This window comes from Phoenix dactylifera, chromosome 5 (genome assembly GCF_009389715.1).
Source record: "Phoenix dactylifera cultivar Barhee BC4 chromosome 5, palm_55x_up_171113_PBpolish2nd_filt_p, whole genome shotgun sequence".
NCBI lineage: Eukaryota > Viridiplantae > Streptophyta > Magnoliopsida > Arecales > Arecaceae > Phoenix > Phoenix dactylifera.
The window spans coordinates 5,398,921-5,418,377 of record NC_052396.1 but is presented as its reverse complement, the minus strand read 5'-3'; the positions used below and the strand labels follow the sequence as shown (position 1 = coordinate 5,418,377).

The following is a 19,457-nucleotide window of genomic DNA, read 5'->3' as shown; positions in this document are numbered from 1 at the left end:
CAACATCATGATGTCTTGTTTGCAATCTTGGTAACTTATAGAATTGGCACGTCTGTAAGTTTAAGATGAGAGATTGTAGCAACAGTTCTTGTGCTGATTAACTAATTTTGTAGGCTATATATCACTCTTAATAGTAACTTGTGCTAATCAAGTTACTAGTTTGAGCTTGAGGTGTGCTCTCAAAGTCGTTGTCCTCGAGTCCTTGAGATACAAAGTGAGCAATTCCATATATACAAACTCCGCTGAGCATGCTCTTGATGATGGATGACAATTTTTATTAGGGGGAACTCTTTGCACATCCACTGCAGAAGAATAACCATGGATTTTTTTTTTCATGTAGCACACTGTTGTAGTGTAGAAGATATTTCTTTGCAGATCAAGATTTTTAGTTCTTTGATCAGAAAATCTAATAATCAAGAAGTATGTATGTGAGTTTTATGACACGATTAGCAATTAATAATAATTTGAAGATATTGTTACAACCAGCTCCGAACTTGAAGACCATTATTGGTGGACCTTGATAAGATGAATAAAGCGGGAGAATGGCTTGCTAAGAAACAAGGAAGGCTCATGTTGGATCATTAGACAAAAATAAGCAAAGGCAGATATGGTTTAGGAAAGTTCCTTCATCCATAGTCAATTTTTGCATCAGCAAGCCAAATCAAGATATAAGGTGCTTTAATTAGAGATGTAAGAAAATTAAGGTTTAATTGGTTCAAATCACTGTCGACTTTTCTATAACACAGATTGTTTCCAAGATGGCATAGTTTCAAAATTCTCTAGTTAGAATCTATGTTCAAGCTTTGCCAAAGACTATATATATACCTGACTTTGATGAATTGCATATCTAGATTTAGTGTATCAATTGTTCCTTAGTAGGGATTATTTAAACTATAGCGGGATAGTCTGGCTTTAGAGATTAAACCTCTTGAGTTTCCATAATAATGGGAGAGAATATGGATCCATAAATTGTCTACATACTATATTTAGATATTATATTATTAGATTCCACTTTTTTTTTTCCTTCAATACATCAAGCCCTACAAATTATAATCTTAAGTAGATATGGATTCCATTAGGATTAGCAAGATGATATGAATTCCGTTAGGATTAGCAAGGTACCATATGGATGGCCCAAAGCAATTGGGAGCCCTCCTTGTCATATAGAGCGAGTACCCTCTATAGGAATCACACACAACCCCGGGGCTCCGCTGTTAAATAGCGCTCAGAGGAAAGCCGTGTGCTTTACTTTGTTGTCACGAGCGCACCGCCTTTCGTTACTCTCTTCTTCCGCACCCGAAAAGGAGAACGGGAGTGGTAACCCTAGGTGGCCTCTTTTCTCTCGCCAAGAGCGCCGATGGCCGACGGCTATTGGAGGTACGGAGACGCGCGCCACCAGGCGCAGGCCGCCATGGCCCCCCCTCAGCCCCCCATGAAGCGCCCTCGTCCCGACTACGGAGGTTCTCTCCCTTTTCCTCTCTCCGCTAGGGTTTCACTTCTTCCTACTTGCCATGATTTTTGTTGGGATGTTTTCTTGATTCAATTAGGGCTTTATTTCTATTTTAGGGGTTTCCCCCTTTTTATGGTGGTGGCGATGGTTGTAATGTTGGGAGTTTCTCTGAATTTGCTCTTTCTCGATGAGTTAACGTAATTCGATCTACTATTTGGTTCTTGATATGGTATAAAGATGGTTTTGTGGGAGAATTTTAGATGAAATTACATGTTTTTGTGAGTGCGGCATTAAATGTTCTTATATTAGGGTTTTAATTGTTGAGATTGTGGTGGGTAGGTTTGAAGAATTTTTCTAATTTATTGTGGCTTTGTCTATTATGTTGGTATGATCTGCTAATCTGCTAGTTGTTCTATTTTTTTTGTTTTAAAGATCAGTAATCACAACTGAAGGGCCAGTATAATTGATGAACTTTCCATCTTTAATTTTTATAAACAAATTCATTCGATTTGTTCTGGATAAGTGAAATGTTCTGATTTTTCTAATCTGTGCATCGGATAAATTTTAACAAAAGGAACATCTAGCATTAGTTTGATTTGTTAATGTGTCAGTTCACTTGAACTTCTCTGATGCCTTGTTTGGTTTTTCAGAATTGAAAGAGAAGAAAGTTCGTTACCCAAGAATCTTCTTTTCCATTTTTGTTACTAAAAAGGAAATTTAAGGGGAGAGAACAAACATAAATTAATGGGCTAAAAATTTCCTTCTTTATGACGCGGCAGTTTTGAGAGACCAACAGCGGACAGGTGGTTCAGGACAACTTAATCATCTCCTTGTCACTTTCTCCTCAACTTTGCTGCAATTTTCTGTGTTCTAACGAACATGGAAAAATTCTTATTTTTTCCCATTTCCTGTACTGATATGCTTTCCTATTCTTTCACTTTTTTGGCAACCAAACACGGACTGAAAGCTTTTATAATCTTTCTTAAAGATGGGGCACAAACTCTATAGATGGTTGGGGAAGAAAACTTGTGCACCATAAAGTGTTTGGGAGATTTATTTGAACATATTCTTCTCTCGAGTTGTCATGCGACTTTTAGGTGCTTATTGACCCTTGGGTTCCACAAGGAAAAATAAGATTTTTGATGTAATAACCTTGGACCTCATCCAAAAAGGCTAGCCAAAAGCTATTATTTGGATTCTTTAGCCTTATTTAAGTACTCAAGATCTACTCAGTGTATAGCCAATGTAGGTCTAAACACATGCCCACATAGGTCCTCACACTTGATATTATTTTTTTTGCAAATAAAAAAAATCTCATGTTTTGGATCAAAACTCTTCTTATACTATTATGAAAAACTTGTTCTTGTATCCTGTTTCTTCTATATTTTACAATTACTTTACATGCATGCATGCATGTGCATGTATGTATATTGCCATTTCATGAAACCTACATTTAGTCTAAAGCTGGGGAATCTGATGCTCCATTATAGTATGATCGTAGCACTTGCATTCAAGGTCCGTCGAACCGGTACCGGGATCCGTACTGGTCGGCGCTTGGTACGGTTCGTTACCGGTTCAAACCGATGGATGTGGTGTGCCCATTCACGGACTGACATACCCCTTTTTGTTTGGAGTTTTTTTTTTAAAAAATAATTGGTAATCATTCTTTTTGAACTTTTTCAATGAAGTTAAGTCTAATTTGTTGTTTTATTGATATTTTTTTGATATTTTTATAATCTCGATTTAACCTAGATGATGCATTTTATTGCTTTAAAATGATACAAATCATAAAATGAATATCATAAAATATCCTCAAATCTAGTAATGACGTAAAAATTAAAAAAATAATACAATCAATTACATATATTTAATGTCCAACATACATATGGATATCTAAACTCGAATTGAGTGGCGATGCCTCTTGTAGATATTGGATCATCAACATAGACAAAAAGCATATCAACCTATCCTTTAACCAAGCGGCATTGTAGTCTTGTACGTTCATCCCATGAGGAACGTCTACCGGGTTATAGTTGCCACTGAAAGATGCCTTGGACACACCATACCGTATACGTATAAGTCATCGGTTGCCTGTGGCTGCGGATAATAGGATCTAGTTACGACTCGGAGCCTGATATGTCTATGGATTCTACTCCACGTGTGAGGTCATCTGGAACTGCATCGTATCCTCCTGAATGATTTCGAGGAGCTTGTCTTCTATATGCAATCATATCCTCGTAGGCTTTACCGTATTGTGCACCGTGGTCTCTATCCTGTGTAGTATGCGTAAACTAAGACTCACCAGTGAATTGAAAATCACTTTGCGACTATCTCATAAACAATAGTCTCCTGTCCTCCACTTTCTTTCTGATCGGCAGATCTCTGACCACCAGAACTGTCATCGCTGCTACTCCAGGTCCTTGATCTGAGTGTACTGACTCCTCCTCAACACTTTCTATTGGGACTGCAGTTGCCTTTTGTTTTTTTTTGGTGCTAGGTAGCTGTCTTCTTATCCTTCATACCTCTCTCCGCCTGGTTAGCTGTCTTCTTATCCTTCATGCCTCTCTCTGCCTGCTTATGTTGGGAGGATTTATGTTGCCCTTCTGACTGAGTCGACCGGATAGCGTAGTGGTCTTTTCTAAGCATCTCTCGATCATATCTCTGAGAGGATGTCTCGGACAAGGAGTCATGTGGTGTGACTGGCTCCGCTGTGGCTGTAGCTGATCAACTGGAAGAACGCGTGGAATATTTCACTTAGCTCATTGCCCTGCATCGACCCTAGCCTCACTGGCTACGAAACTGATCGGTTATGGAGGCGATTCTCGCTCATCAAGTTCTGGTTCTTACTATTGGCCCACAAGCCATTTGATCATAGGATCATCCTCATCATCAACGAAAGCATTATAAATCGAATCTGCATACTTGAGCTCTACTTTCTTTTAAGTGCACTTCAGTCTCAACTGGTTCCTTACCACTTTCAAATGCTGTTGGGAGGGCCTTCTTGGGCCTTCCCAAAAGGCATCGGGTGGCAATAGTTGGAGGAATAGTGTCAATCCGGTTCGGAACCGAGTTGACTTGGTGCGAATTGGCCACTTCGCACCAAGTCTGCACCAAACCGACCAGTTCCAGCCAGTTCTTACACTTACCGGCCAGTTCTATCGGGGTTCCGGCCGGTTCTGTAGAGGTTCCAGCTGGTTCTGTAGGGGTTCCGGCTGGTACGAGGCCGGAACTAAAAATATTAGCTGAACTGACCTGGTTTCGCACCGGGCCGGGTCGGCACGGCCCGAACTGGGCAATTTGGCAGTCCTTGCTTGCATCCATGGCCATAGCATTGTCACTAAAATGATTTGAGTAAATTCATGGTTCAAGTTCTGAAGAAGAAACAATGACTATTGTGCCACATTTCTTTATACTCAATGTCTTTATTGCTGCACACCTTAACCATTTAACTACCCAAGCTAACGTTCATTAATGGGTGATTGAATATTTGCAAAGGATAAGTATCGTGAGTGAAATGAAGTGTAGTGTACCTCGGTTTTGCATGTGAAATAGTGTCTCTATGCCCTAAAGTTCTTTTAATCATTTGAATGATTAATTAATCTTTGCTGTCTTCTGATCAGATTCGTATCTTACACATGCACAACCCTTGTCTGCTTAGCTTTCCTAATTTGCAAACCTTATGCAGAAATGGTTGTAACATCGGCTTGATTCGTAAACTTGTAGCTGATAGTCCAATATTATCTTTGTTGCAATCATTTTCTTGCTCTCGTAGTAATTTTAAAGTAATAATGATTTCTTTCTGGTAGTTGCTAATTAATCTAAATAAGAAGCAAAATTTTGTTTAATTCTTATTCCAAATTCAATAATAGTCCGTGTAAAATGTGCATCATGATCTTTAATAGAAGCACCCCTTTTGCACAACTGAATGTGTTTTGACTTTGAAGATGTGCCGGCTGGTTCGGAATATGTTGGTTATTATCCTCGTGAAGAAGGGAGAGCGGGACACCGTGTCATCAGGGACACTGAATCGATCAGTGCATCCTATGACCGTTATTTGCGTGATGGGGTATGGTTGAAAGACGCTTACCCTTATCTTTGGTTAAGTTCATTGTTGCAAAAGTTTGATCTGTATCAGGATTTTTTTAGCAGATCGTGTCTTATGGTGGTGGAGAATCCCTTAGGCCAGTAGCTGGTGGAATGGGTGGTCATCCTGTTGATGATCTGCGTATGATGGGTGTTGGAGGCATGGATGGGCGAAGTGTTGGATATGGAAGTGGTAGACCAGAAACACCTCTACCTCCAGATGCATCTTGCACATTATTCGTGGAAGGCCTCCCTGCGAACTGCACACGCAGGGAAGTGTCTCGTATCCTACTGTGTAGATGTTCTTGTCTTTCAATATATAATTTTTATCCAGCTGTTGTTCCTTCATTTTGTGCCCAGATATTTTTCGTCCCTTTGCAGGTTTTCGAGAGGTCAGACTTGTGAATAAGGAATCTAGACATGTGAGTTACTGCTTTGAGTGAGTTAAATTATTGTCTAGCCTTTTCAATTCATTGTTTGTCTGTAGTTTCAAATTTTTCCCTATACTTTTCTGCAGCCTGGAGGGGATCCACTTGTTCTGTGCTTTGTTGATTTCTCCACCCCCAGTCAAGCTGCAGTTGCTTTGGATGCTTTGCAAGGTAAAAATCACAATATATATTTTCCTAATTGTAGTTATAGATTTGTTAGTCTTCTTTATAATTACTTTTATTTTGATGCTTGTCAATGTTGTTCTTTGTTATGCCATGGGATCTCTTGTGATTGTGCACTTTACCAGCTGTCTTTCAGGTTCTCCATTTATAATGCTGCTTCAATAACATCTATATCCCAGATTGTGTTATTATATTAATATTTGATTCCCTTTGTGATTCCTGGTCTTCAAATGGTTTTAGATATAGGTGAAACCGAGTAAATTGGAGCTAGAATGCTTTTCAAAAGGTAACATGAGGCCTCCGCTTTAGGGTTAGAATCTTGGTTTTTTTTTTTAAAAAAAATCTCCTTATCTTTTATGAATTGGTTTGTGTAAATTTCCTTGGTTACTGTGCAATCCAGAAGAATGCTGTTCTGTCTATTCTGATCAGAACTTAAAAGATACATTGATTGTATATAGAGGTGTTTATGGAGTATTTCAATTTGACAGCACGAAAAACCTACATAGCAGAAAATGGATGTGATTATAAAAGATCCATAAGTTGACGTGATGGGGCTTTATCATTCATGTTTCTGGAGACGGTGGTTTGATGGTTCGTTGTACCGGGGGCGTACCTAGCTATACCGGGGGTGGATCAGCACAGTTTCGCCTCGCAGTTCGAGACATTGGTGAGAGAGGGCGAGAGGGAAGGAGAGGAGAGGAGAAGAGAGAGAGAGAGAGAGAGAGAGAGAGAGAGAGAGAGAGAGAGAGAGAGAGAGCGTTCCAGCCCCCTTATCTTGAGACACTGGTGAGGGAGGGGGGGTGAAGGAAAGAGAGAGGCAGGGAGGGCGGGAGAGAGGGGCACAGCACGCTGCGAGTCAGCACGACATGGTACCGTACCGTCGGGCAATTTGTGCAGGTCCTTGGTACCTTTTTGCTGATCTTGGGTGGCTTAGTTAGTTTGAAATGTTTCATATCACATGGAGTTTACTACTGTCAAATGCGCACAGGTTCATTTGAGGTGCACTTTTATGCTGAGGAATTAGAAAGTGTCCTATCTTTTGAAAGTTGGCCTTTGCTTGTTTATCTCATGCTCATTGTTGTCATTTGTTGTTTTTAGGATGTTAGTTCAATATGGTTCGGGATATTTAGGTTGTTTGTCTTACATATATAGATATATTGGCTTCCCAAGCAATCTGTCATCATCTATCCACTGAAAAGGTTCCATGTATTATGAAAAAGATTCTAATGAGCCAGTTAGCAATTAAGCCATCAGTTTCCGTTTAGTATAATAAATATTTTGATCTGAGAAAAAGTTAAGAAAGAACTAACGAACTTACTGCCTATTATTGTTTGTTTTTGCAATGAAATGGCAACACGCAGTGGTTATATATATAGTAATACTGAGCTGATTCTTGGTTTATTAGGCAAGCAGTCGTGATAGCACTAGCTAAACGAATATTGAGTGTTTTGCTGCAGATAGATGTAAATTTAGATGGAATTTTTTAATGTGAAATATGCAGTTGCTGGGATTGTGTGCATGTGCTTATCTATGCAAATGTGCATATGCACATTAGTATTTTCATATTCTGCAATGCAAAGTTTTATTTGGGCGATACTGTCACTTTGATATGTATACTTTATTCATGTATTTGTGCCGTTTTCTGCGGGGTTGGGCTTGATTGGCTATGTGGAGGAGAGATGAGGCATGGTCTTGCTTAGAAGCATCGTTCAGGGATGTTGGGGAGAGAGGAACCTTTGTTTATTTTTGTTTTTCTAATTTTAATTTTACCTCCATCCTAAGTGTCAAACCATGTTTGTTTTAGTTCAACCTATGTTTTTAGCTGTCTATACTGCCGAACCTATTTATCCTGGACATGTAAATGAAACCTTTTAGGGATTTGAGAGATGGGGGAGTGGTTCTGCTTATAAGTGCTATATGGGAGGTTGGAAAGAGAGGATCCTTTTTTTTCTTTTTGTTTATCTGATTTTAATTTTACCTCCATCCTAAGTGTTTAATCGTCCTGTATCTAGTTTGACCTATGTTTTTGGCTGTGTATGGTGCTTCGTCTAATTGTCCTGGACCTCAACCTTTTAGGGATTTGATCTAATATTTGAGAATTTTGTACAACCTAGAAGTTAACATCTAATGTTTGGGCTGGGTATGAGTTGGATGAGGCTGGCTAGCTCCTTGAACTATTGGCCCTTAAGTCCATGCAGGGTTCTTATAGGGACCCAAAATTTGCTTCCACCTTACATAGTGGATTTGAAGTAAATAATTAAGAGTACTGGAACCATGGCATTTTAGTAATGGAAAAAATTGAAAAACTTGGTATGCAGAACATCCGGGATAAAACAAAATCCACAGTTTGTTTTCTAGGACTAGTTTAATGTGCAAAAATAACTTTAATTTCCGGTGCTTAATCGATTGCATACGTGGGCTTCCTTTACGGAATGTTTAGTGCGCCGTTTCGTCCATGCGTTATATTGTAGGTCCTCTTATGCTCCAAAAAAGCACGTCGTTTACACAGCATAAAGTCGTCACGATTCGATTTTGCAGGTTATAAGTTTGATGAGCATGACCGAGATTCAGCCAATTTAAGGCTGCAATTCGCTCGCTTTCCTGGTCCGAGGTCAGCTGGCGGACCTCGTGGCAGGCGTTGATGTCGGGAGGATTTTCCCCTTTCCAGGTGACAGATGCCGATATCTCAGTCTGTGTTTGTGTCCGAGCGTAATATTTACTTGAAGATAGTGGGGGTGCGTTATACACTCGTTATGCTGAATTGTTGTCCGACAGTCACCGTCTAGTAAAGCACGGTCAGATCAGGAGGTTTGTTGACCAAGGGATTGCTAGTAGATTACGTATTTCAGTCTTTCTTTTGGTAGACTATGAGCGTGAGTATGCGTTCGTATAAACTTTTATCATAGCCTGGCATATCTGTTATCTGTGCCATAAATGTGTTGGCATTTTCTTTTGAAGGACACCATGCGCTATTTGATGTTCTGAAGCAGCAAGTAATTTGACTTTCGTGGTACAATTGATATGAAATGCACGGTCTTCTCTCAGATTTAATTTTTGAAGCTTAATTGCAGTACAGCTACTATCAATGGCTTATATATGCTAAGCAGACAGCTCTTGTATGTAATTAATTATAATGGAACTAGGGGATCTTAACATCTGGCTAAGATGCCTGCCAAGTTGTTTTTGACAAGTCAAAGTTCGCTACTTATGAGGTAGTTTAGAAAATAAAATCAGTGGGTTGGATTATATCACTCAACATCATGAGCTTTGTGACATTAATCTCAATCCGATCCAATTTCTGTTACTGGAATGTCACACATTACTGTGTCAGGAATTTTTTTTAGCAATCTTCCTTTTTTAAATTTATTGGATAATTCATAGAGAGAGCTTTTTGTGAGTACAACAGTGTGGCTTGCGTTACTGCCAAACCTTGGTTGAAAGAAGCCGAGCTTGCTAGGCGCTTGTGGTCCAGTGTAGTGAGCTTCGTGAATGCGAGAAATATGCATCATTTGCATAATTTATCTCGAATTTTTTTTTGTGGAACTGGAAGTACAAGGGTTTGTCTCTCTGCTCTGTGATTCTGTTTGCTGGTTTTGCTGCTGCTACATTCTATATCCGAGTTTGAAATTTGGCGGCATTCTTCCCAATATGCCTGACTCCAAATCTCTTTTTCCGTTGCTGATTAGGAAAAATAAAAAAAAAAGTAAATGTAGCAGTTCAAATGATAATGCATTCACTTTACTGTTTGTCTTGTAGTTCGTGCATCATTGAGATGTGTCTTCTCAGTTCTCGTTGTCCAGTGCATATTTATGGGTGGGTATTAATATTAACGGGTAGCACGCAATCTTGGATATTCCTCTCCAAGGTACTGCCCACCTTTTTGCTGTATATTAAGCAAGACAATCCGTGAGCATGCAGAAAACCCAGCTGAAAGGAGTGCACATTACGTGATTAAATCTGTGCGTGAAATTTCTTGTTGTCCGTTGGCATCGTATTTCTTTTCTTGTTATTTTGGTCTGGTTTTGAATTTCATTCATGGTGCACATAAAATATGTGGTCAGCAATTGAAGATCTTTTTTGAAAAAAGCATGATCGTATGGCTTATAAAATGCTGGAATCAGTCTTTTCCTTGCATCAACAGCATGAGCTCAATAAATGGCTGGCCCAATGTTAAAATTTTGAAGCTTTTTTGGTTTAACATATCGGTACATTTATAGACAAGATGTTTTGGTCAGTCTTTATGCTTTATTGGTTAAGCTTTGCATTGAAGTACCAAGGATATGTATGTCTAAAGGAACCTAGCAGACGTTGTAGAGTGAAAATTTGTATTGGTGCTGTACGTTGAAGCCTCACGAGTTAATCCACGTACCTATTTGCAAGGTATAGAATGCATAAAATCATTTAGCACTACCTATTTAAAGGACATGAGTAAGGAGGTGATATTTTTCTATCAAAAAAAGCTGATTTTTGGCTCTGTGCTGCTGAAAGATGCTGTTTTTTATTATGTGTTTTTCAGACTAATTGCAAGTGATCTTGGCAAATATTTTTTTTTTTTGCATATTTCCTAAAACTTATAGATTCATATTTCTTTTCCTCATTAAAACTAGAAACCTGTGTTGTGTTTTTTGGGAGGGTTAAAAGGATGCAAATAATTTTTTAAGAACGCTTCCATTGTTTTTCAGATAAAAAGGGCACATGCCAATTACTGTTAAGCTAATCTGGTTGGCACTTCTCACCAAAGAGCTTGCCCTTGGAGGAGGAACGGTTTACAAATCCTGGATATTGCTTAAAAAATTTAGAGAAACTGAACACATCTTTGGTTAATATGCGAAATCATCAGTGAATTAGAAATAATTCTTTTTGGGAGGGTTGAAAATAGTGATGCAAGGGATTGCAACGTTAAGATTTCTTTTATTTTTTTTTAGTTTTTTATTATTAGATGTGCATTTGTTTGTAAGACTGAAAGCGGAATGTGTATGGATGGATGCGCAGATGTTCATCCTACTATGGAAAAAAATTGTGTTAGTCATTTTTTATTGGTATGATCGAATACATTTGCCACAAAGAAATAGTGATATTGTACAGGATGACTTGTAGCCAAAGCCAATGTGGCCACTTGTTGAGATTGATATTGGTATATATGAGTATACTTGTGGGTCTCTGTGCATGAATTCTGTGGCAGCTTGCCTTCTAAACAATTGTTTTGTGAGAATCACTTGAATCCAATATGGCCGATAGAATAAACAAGGATAAAGGTGTGTTAAAATAGTCAAGTTTCGGATGTTCTTTGTATCACAATAAGGTAGTAAATATGTTAACGTATCCAAGTATCAAGGTACGCCTACAGATTTTAGTCTGAAGCTTTCTCCTGATTAAAATTGGAGCACTGTTTTCGCCTGATCCAGATAGGGGCGAACATTGATGCATTTGGCTTCCTTTGGTTCAGGTATAACTGGATAAGAAAACGTGAATTAAAAAAGCCTTTTTTTTTATAAGAATAATTATTTTTTTGTTTGGTTAATATCTTTGAAATAACTTTTGATTGAGGGTGCTTTTTCTCCAGAAGGCAGCATTTGGTTCAGGGACTAGGCAGGCATAAAGCTTGTCACGAGCCTTTTGCCTGTCAAACAACTACTAGGAGACATGCTTAAGCAAGAAATTGTTATACTGGTGCTTATGCTTGGTATTACTATTTCTAGAAAAAGTTGTAAGCCAATCTTGGTGTAAGGCCCATCATTTATGTGTCCCTCTGTTTTTTATGGACTAAAAACACCTTTAGTGAAAGTTAATATAGAAACCATAGCCAGCAAAAGCAGACGTAAATAGTGGCATGATTATTCTGATAAATGCAATTTTTTCCTATATAAATTTTCGAATCCTGATTCTTTTATTAATTCTTGAATCAAATGGAGCTAAAAGAAAAAGGTGCCAGTAATAAATAAAGTTCTATGTTAGGATTTTTTTGCCGAAATAGTTGTCTTGCATGAGAAGATTTTATTGAACCAAGAATTTCTAATGCCAGTTTGTATTTGGCACTCTGAACTTCAAATTTTCTGCAAGTTGACACCCCAATGTGAAGCCTATAATTTCTGATAAGTAGTCTGCCATTGCGGGATGGAAAATTAATTGGTTGAGGTGGTTAAATTAGCAATTAATTATGCTTCTCCTGTAGAAAGTAGTGCAGCTTCATGTGATATGGGGTGCCATAAGACCACTTTTATAGGGTATATTTCTTTCAATCCTTCCACTAATTTTAACTACAATGGTTTGGGTAATGTTTTCAAAGTGCAAATAAGGGCAAGATATGGATGCTTTGTCTATTACTAACTTATACAATTGCAGAAATGATAATTTTTTAAGAATAATAGTGGGAGCACCATCTTCATGAATTACCTAGGTCAAACGGATGAGGAATACTTTTGAAGGTCCATTTGAAGAAGGTGTGCAATTATAAGCTACGTTTGTTTTACTTTGTTGAATAACATTTGTTTTTCTCAATATGTTGTGTTTTTCAATCTGAACTTACACATTGAAGATATGTTGTGATAAATTGTGAAATTAGATAATTATTCTGGATTTTTTAATCTGATTTGAAGCTACTATGCTATTTTGAACTGAGACACATGACTTGTCATTGTAGCTATCCAACATATTTTAGAATTCTCTATTTTTTCAATTAAAATAGTTGATTAATAAGATTAACAAAGAGGATAAGCTATTAGACAATTGGAGTGAAATGACAGTGCTGCTCACGCTTTTTGGCTGTTCGCTCTACTCTTAGCATGCCATCAATTTTATATTGCGAGCTGGTTATGATTGGTGGCTGTACAATAAATATTTTTAGGACTTGCCATGGCAAGTATGTGTGAAATATTCTATTATCAATAAGAGAAATAGTGATGCAGGAATATATCTTGTTTTTTTTTTTTTTCAATTATTCTATCGTGGCAATTTATTTTTGAGCACTTAAAGGTGTTTACCTCCTTGGACTAATAGAAAATTGATATTATTATTAAGTTATTTTATGGAGTTCAACCCTCTTATCTGCTGATTTTCCGGGTTGTAGGAAGGGGTTTGTCAAATGCAGAAGGGGATACATATGCACACTCCAGTGCCACATCAGAAAGTTGATAAAAAGGAATGCCACTTCACGGCATGGTATATCTTTTTGTGCCATGAAGATGAGGTGAGAGAAATTAATTATAAATTTAGAATAACCAAATTTTTGCAACATTAGAAGTCTATTTTTTTAATAGGAGAGAAATTTTGCATCAAAATTCATCAGAACTCCAAATCTACTATCTGGTTAACACTTCTCCCGACCTCTTCCTCCTCCATCCAAATCACACTTTGCCTTTGCCTTGTCTATATCGTCATCATTACGGTTTGCATCTGGGGGCGATTCAACTGAATATTTGTTTAAGCTATTCTTCGTCCACAAGCAGTTATCCAAGCAAATTACGTAACGTCTCCACACAGGCACAGACAAAAACATCTGTTACAAAATGGCTAAGGACGTTCCTTTTCTCATACGTTTCATTGATATCTACTTCTTCACAAAGACGTTTCGAATGGCAAAATAGAAAAAAAAATGTTACATTAGATGTCATGTAACCTTCTGATTGTCGAACGATTGATTGCTTACAGTATTATGTCCGTTAATGGGGCAATCAAAAGCTACACGTCCATTTCGTTCGTGGATTTGTGACATGTCGAATATCCAGCTTCGCGCCAAATGGCCTGGTAACAAGTCTGGGCCGTATGTTTAAGACCCCGCCACCTACCCGGCAGGGCTGGGGGAATCCTCTTTGATCATCCACTGATTGCTTTGAGATCTGTACCGACCGTTGAATGCGGAATTCCACGCGCTTTCAGATCTGTGCGTTCTGATTTCTCTTCACCCGGTCAAACTTTGACTTTTGTAGATCGAATCGAGCTAACGAGGGATGGGAGGCAAAGAGAACGAATTGAAAGCCTCTTCTCTCCCGACAATCCACGGCTCGAGGCAAAGGAAGCAGAGCATGAAATCTCCTCCACCTCCTCCTGCTCACCAACTCACTGCTCCGCTCAGTGAGCACCCAAACTCTCTCCCTCCATCTCTTCCCCCTTTCTTATTTTTTCACTCCTAACTCCCGGACTCCTCTTTCCCGTTTTGCTTGCAGTCTCCAAACACATCCAAGAAGAAGACCATGACATCCCGTCTTCCTCCTCGGCCTTCGCCTCACCGGACGACAACTCTCCGGTCGAGCAGGTCGCTCTCACGGTGCCGGTCGGCGATGACCCATCCATCCCGGTGCTCACTTTCCGGATGTGGGTCCTGGGGACGGTGTCGTGCGTCATGCTCTCCTTCCTTAACCAGTTCTTTTGGTACCGCAACGAGCCGCTCTCCATCACCTCCATCTCAGCTCAGATCGCGGTCGTCCCCCTCGGCCATCTCATGGCCTCGGCCCTCCCTGACCGCGTCTTCTTCAGGGGCAGCCGGTGGGAGTTCACGCTTAATCCCGGGCCCTTCAACGTCAAGGAGCATGTGCTTATCACCATCTTCGCCAACTCCGGCGCCGCTAACGTCTATGCCGTCCACATCATCTCCGCTGTTAAGATCTTCTACAAGAAGAACCTCACTTTCTTTGTTTCATTCGTTGTGATTGTAACCACGCAGGTAACTCTAGTGCTTTTCATTCAAGAATTCTAGTATTAGATCGGTGGCCTTATTATTTTCTTTGCATTGAATTGGATGATCCAATTATTTGGAGGAGAGCAGGTATTGGGATATGGATGGGCAGGGTTATTTAGGAGGTACTTGGTGGAGCCTGCTGCTATGTGGTGGCCTTACAATCTTGTTCAAGTCTCTCTCTTTGGGTATCTCTCTCTCTCTCTCTCTCTCTCTCTCTCTCTCTTCTTGAAATTTCTAGTTCAAGCCGAGCACAAGGCCTCAAGAACATCGTCGATTTATGAAATGGTTGATACATATTCTGGATACAGGGCACTCCATGAGAAGGAAAAGAGGCCAAGGGGCAGCTTGACCCGCAACCAATTCTTCTTGATTGCCTTCATCTGTAGCTTCGCATACTGTGTTTCCCGGTTACCTCTTCAAGATGTTAACGTCTCTCTCATGGATTTGCTGGATCTTCCCGAACTCCATTCTGGCTCAGCAGTTGGGATCAGGAATGAAGGGGCTCGGGATCGCAGCCATCGGGCTCGATTGGTCCTCTGTATGCGCCTATCTGGGCAGCCCGCTTGCCAGCCCGTGGTTTGCCACCGCCAACATTGCTGCTGGCTTCTTCTTTCTCATGTATTTCATCACACCGTTCACATACTGGTTAGATGTATACCATGCCAAGACCTTCCCGATATTCTCTGATGACCTCTTTACATCTTCGGGTCAGAAGTACAACATCTCCAGCATCATTGACTCCAACTTCCAATTCGATGCTGCTGCTTATGAGAAGCAGGGGCCTCTCTATCTCAGCACCTTTTTCGCAATGACTTATGGCTTTGGCTTTGCCTCGCTCAGCGCCACAGTGGTTCATGTCCTCCTGTTCCATGGAAGGTACAATTTGATCTATGCTCCGCTAATTTTTGGTGCAGATTTGGGATTAGGTTCCTTTGTCAGCTGAAGTACCTCCATGAAGATTCCTAGTTACTGATCACTCGTTTCCATATGGGCAGAGAGATATGGCAGATGAGCAAATTGGCTTTTCGAGAAAAGAAAATGGATGTGCACGCAAGGCTGATGAGAAGATACAACCAAGTTCCTCTGTGGTGGTTTGTGTGCATCCTGCTGGTGAATGTTGCCCTAACGATCTTTGCGTGCGAGTATTACATTGACCAACTTCAATTACCATGGTGGGGTGTCTTGCTAGCTTGTGCTGTGGCAATTTTCTTTACCCTCCCCATTGGAATCCTCACAGCTACAACAAACCAAGTAATCTCCCCCAACTGTTACTTCATTCTTTACAGTTCTGCCTCACAATCTCCCTTTCTTTTTTTTTTCTTCCTGCAGACTTAAATATGTAACGATCATCTACGTTGCAGCCAGTCTTACTGATTCTTTTGATGAACAGACGCCAGGGTTGAATGTGATCACAGAGTACATCATTGGCTATGTATACCCAGGCCGCCCTGTTGCAAACATGTGCTTTAAGGTGTATGGGTATATCAGCATGAAACAGGCACTAACGTTTCTGCAAGATTTCAAACTTGGGCATTATATGAAGATACCTCCCAGAACAATGTTTATGGCACAGGTTAGATTGCTCTACCCACCTGTTTTAGCATCAAATTTTGTTTCTGTTTCTATATGTTCTCTTAGAAAAGGGAATGTCCTGGGAGCAGGTGGCCCCAAGTGGTGGAAGCTCATACACTTGTTTCTTGCTTTTGATTGTATGTGCCTTCTTGCTGATGTATGTGATATGAGACATAGCATCTTTCCATAGTGCTTGTTTGTTGCCCCAAGGTCCACCATCTGACATGGGCCTTGAATCTAGAATTTTTGGTTAGATGGACTGCCTTCTTTAAATGCATTCTAGGTGGAAAAACGGCATGAGTTCAACTTACAACACTCAATATTTTAACAGCAATTAGTTTGTAATTTAAGTAAGATTATCATGAACAACTTATAATCCATGTAGCTATTCATAACTTATGTTGGATGAGGTGATGTTGTGCTCTGAATGAACTTATTTGCTACTCTGTCTTTCTATTAGGTTTTTGTTCCTCATAGTTCTTTAACATTCAATCTGGATTTTGTCTCATGATCTCGTGAAAGTTGAGCAGTTGTTTTTTCAACTGGGATCCCTCCCTAGAGAAAGTCTTAATTGATGCACCAGATGAATGCAGGTACAGTTTGGCAGCAAATTTGGCCCCTTGTCATCTACCTTGAATGCACCAACCATTTCATATTTGAGGATTGTACGCCACCAAAAAAATTTGCTTCCATTTCAATTCCCTAATGCTCATATAGCAGTATTACTGAAAAATTAGTAAATGAATGCATATAAATTTTGCAAGACAATGTTTGTAGTCATGAACATGGATTCCAATGCCATCCATTTCAGGATGCCTCATGAATCATGAGATCTAAATGATCATCCATCTAATGATGAATCTTCCTCGCGGTTTTTTTGTTAGTTTGACACCATATGCTTTGCAGAATTCCGTTGGCTTAACTTTTAGGTATCAGATTTATCACAATCCCAGTAAAAATGTTAGCCGACAATTCTATATATATCAATCTTTTCTCGTGATCTATATAGGAGTAACTTCTTAGTTTAAGTAGTTTTTATCTAATTATTTTGTTCTCCCTAAATTGCTGACGCTTCAAATGTCTGAATGTTTATCACCTCGTTCGATTCTTTGATCAATCAATGCCCATTGGTACCATATAGATTTATAAGATACTCGAAGCAATTACTTCCAGTTTTCATGCATATCCTAGCAAAGCCCTGGCTGGGGTCATAACTGTGGCATTGCCACCAGTTTTCTTGCATAGGAAATGTGTACTCAAATATTTGTTCGAGTCTCCTGCATATAAAAGAATATTCTTGTAGATGATAACTTTCTTCATTTTTTTCCGACACCTTGGCACCGCTTTTGTTTCTCCAGTTTCCTCGAACAGCACCTTGGAAGAAACTTTTTCTTGGTGATCCTGATTTACAACTAAATATTGAATCATCAGCAGGAAATCAAGATACAACACTAAAATATATCTGTGCATTATAAATTTATTAAACCACAATTTGTACAAATCTTATTCATCTTACTGCTGCATGGAACGAACCGAAACATAACAAATTCTATGCATTGCTATTGTTGACGAGAAGGATGATCGATGCAACTTCATTTCTATCAGGTGGTGGGAACCCTTATATCGGCGCTGGTGCACTTGGGAACCGCGTGGTGGCTCATGAGCACCATTCCTAACATCTGCGATCGGACCAAACTGGCTCCTGACAGCCCATGGACATGCCCAGGTGATCATGTTTTCTATGATGCTTCCGTCGTATGGGGTCTGATTGGTCCTCGCAGAATCTTTGGTGCCCTCGGCACCTACTCGGCGATCAACTGGTTCTTCCTGCTTGGGGCCATTGGTCCCCTTCTTGTCTGGCTTGCCCACAAGACTTTTCCAAGACAGCAATGGATCCGCCTCATCACCATGCCCATCATGATTAGCGCCCTGGGGCAGATGCCTCCAGCCACAGCAGTCAACTACACTACTTGGATTGTGGTCGGCTTTGTTTTTGGTTTTGCTATCTATAGGTATAGGCGAGACTGGTGGCAACGCCACAATTATGTCCTCTCTGGGGCACTTGATGCCGGCCTTGCATTTATGGCCGTGTTGTTATACTTGTGTTTAGAGTTTGAGGGTATCAAGATCAGTTGGTGGGGAAACATATTGGATGGATGCCCATTGGCTTCCTGCCCAACTGCAAAGGGTACTGTTGTGGACTATTGCCCAACCTCTTAGTTACGCTTGTTGATGTTGATCATGTGATGTTTGTGATTACATTGTGCCTGTACTAAAATAAAGGACATGAGGATGATTGTTTTGTTAACATGAAGAAGATTGATTTGATACAAAGAAAGCTACAGAGTTTAGATGAGGCAGGAAAAGTTTGACGCAGATTTTTTTTCTGTTTTTCCCATTCAATTGAGTTTTGTGAGTCTTGTATTTTCACAGGATTATCAGAAACCTATGTGTATTAAACAACTGATAACCATAAACAACTGATAAGTATAAACAACATGTTTTGTCCATGGTTCTTTAAAACCTTTGTCATTCAATGTATTATGAATAACACAACCTGTATGTGTGATGCATTCACCAAGGGCCTTAAGACATTTATGCTAAACTGCATTTAAATCATATAATCGTAGCATAAGATTTTGTAATAAGTACAATACTCTGGTCAATTATGCCATTTTTGATATTTATGGTTTAAAGTCTACCAACAAAAACAGAACAAAAGTGAATAAAGATCCAGTTATGAAGGTTAATGCCGCAAAATCCATGATGGGATATATATGTATATATATTTACTTTTTTGCTGTCAATCAATTAATTATGAAAGGAAGCAAAATCTAGATTTACTGATGTCCAACACTTGGATCCGTACATTCATCACCACCAGAATTTCTCTCTTCCCTAAAGTCTACGGCAGTCGCTCCAATCCAAGAACCCGATACCCGATGATCCGACTTGACCTCGACCTCAACCCGGCCCAAATTTGACGATGAATGGTTTGAGTATGGATCCAAAGACAGACCTATTGGAACTTTCGAGTTAGGGTTGGGTTTGAGAAATTCAATCCCAA

The 19,457-nt window shown here is 39.6% G+C and overlaps 1 protein-coding gene and 1 pseudogene across 7 annotated transcripts; both read left to right on the top strand.

The window, feature by feature from the left end:
• Nucleotides 1–1,232: 1,232 nt before the first annotated feature.
• Nucleotides 1,233–11,956, top strand: LOC103707719 (protein MATERNALLY EXPRESSED GENE 5). 7 transcript variants are annotated; one of them, XM_039126607.1, is made up of 6 exons: nucleotides 1,233–1,460; nucleotides 5,395–5,516; nucleotides 5,600–5,816; nucleotides 5,894–5,955; nucleotides 6,051–6,132; nucleotides 10,827–11,079. In XM_039126607.1, exons 1-6 carry the CDS (start codon nucleotides 1,358–1,360, stop codon nucleotides 10,859–10,861), a joined length of 621 nt encoding a protein of 206 aa, XP_038982535.1. In that variant the 5' UTR covers nucleotides 1,233–1,357; the 3' UTR covers nucleotides 10,862–11,079. The 7 variants fall into 7 exon arrangements, with proteins under 7 accessions (XP_038982535.1, XP_038982534.1, XP_008790541.1 ...); XM_039126606.1 differs by having other exon boundaries at nucleotides 1,234–1,460; nucleotides 5,597–5,816; nucleotides 10,827–11,956; XM_008792319.4 differs by lacking the exon at nucleotides 10,827–11,079 and adding an exon at nucleotides 8,683–9,203 and having other exon boundaries at nucleotides 1,234–1,460.
• Nucleotides 11,957–13,210: 1,254 nt separating this feature from the next.
• On the top strand, nucleotides 13,211–18,746 carry LOC103707718 (annotated as a pseudogene).
• Nucleotides 18,747–19,457: the final 711 nt, after the last annotated feature.

Excerpts from the sequence above, each read along its gene's own strand:
- LOC103707719 (XM_008792318.2), top strand. The coding sequence starts at position 1,358 with ATGGCCGACGGCTATTGGAGGTACGGAGACGCGCGCCACCAGGCGCAG. Across the intron at positions 1,461-5,394 it reads CCCTCGTCCCGACTACGGAG|ATGTGCCGGCTGGTTCGGAA; the intron begins GTTCTCTCCCTT and ends TTGACTTTGAAG. Across the intron at positions 5,817-5,893 it reads CACACGCAGGGAAGTGTCTC|ATATTTTTCGTCCCTTTGCA; the intron begins GTATCCTACTGT and ends TTTTGTGCCCAG.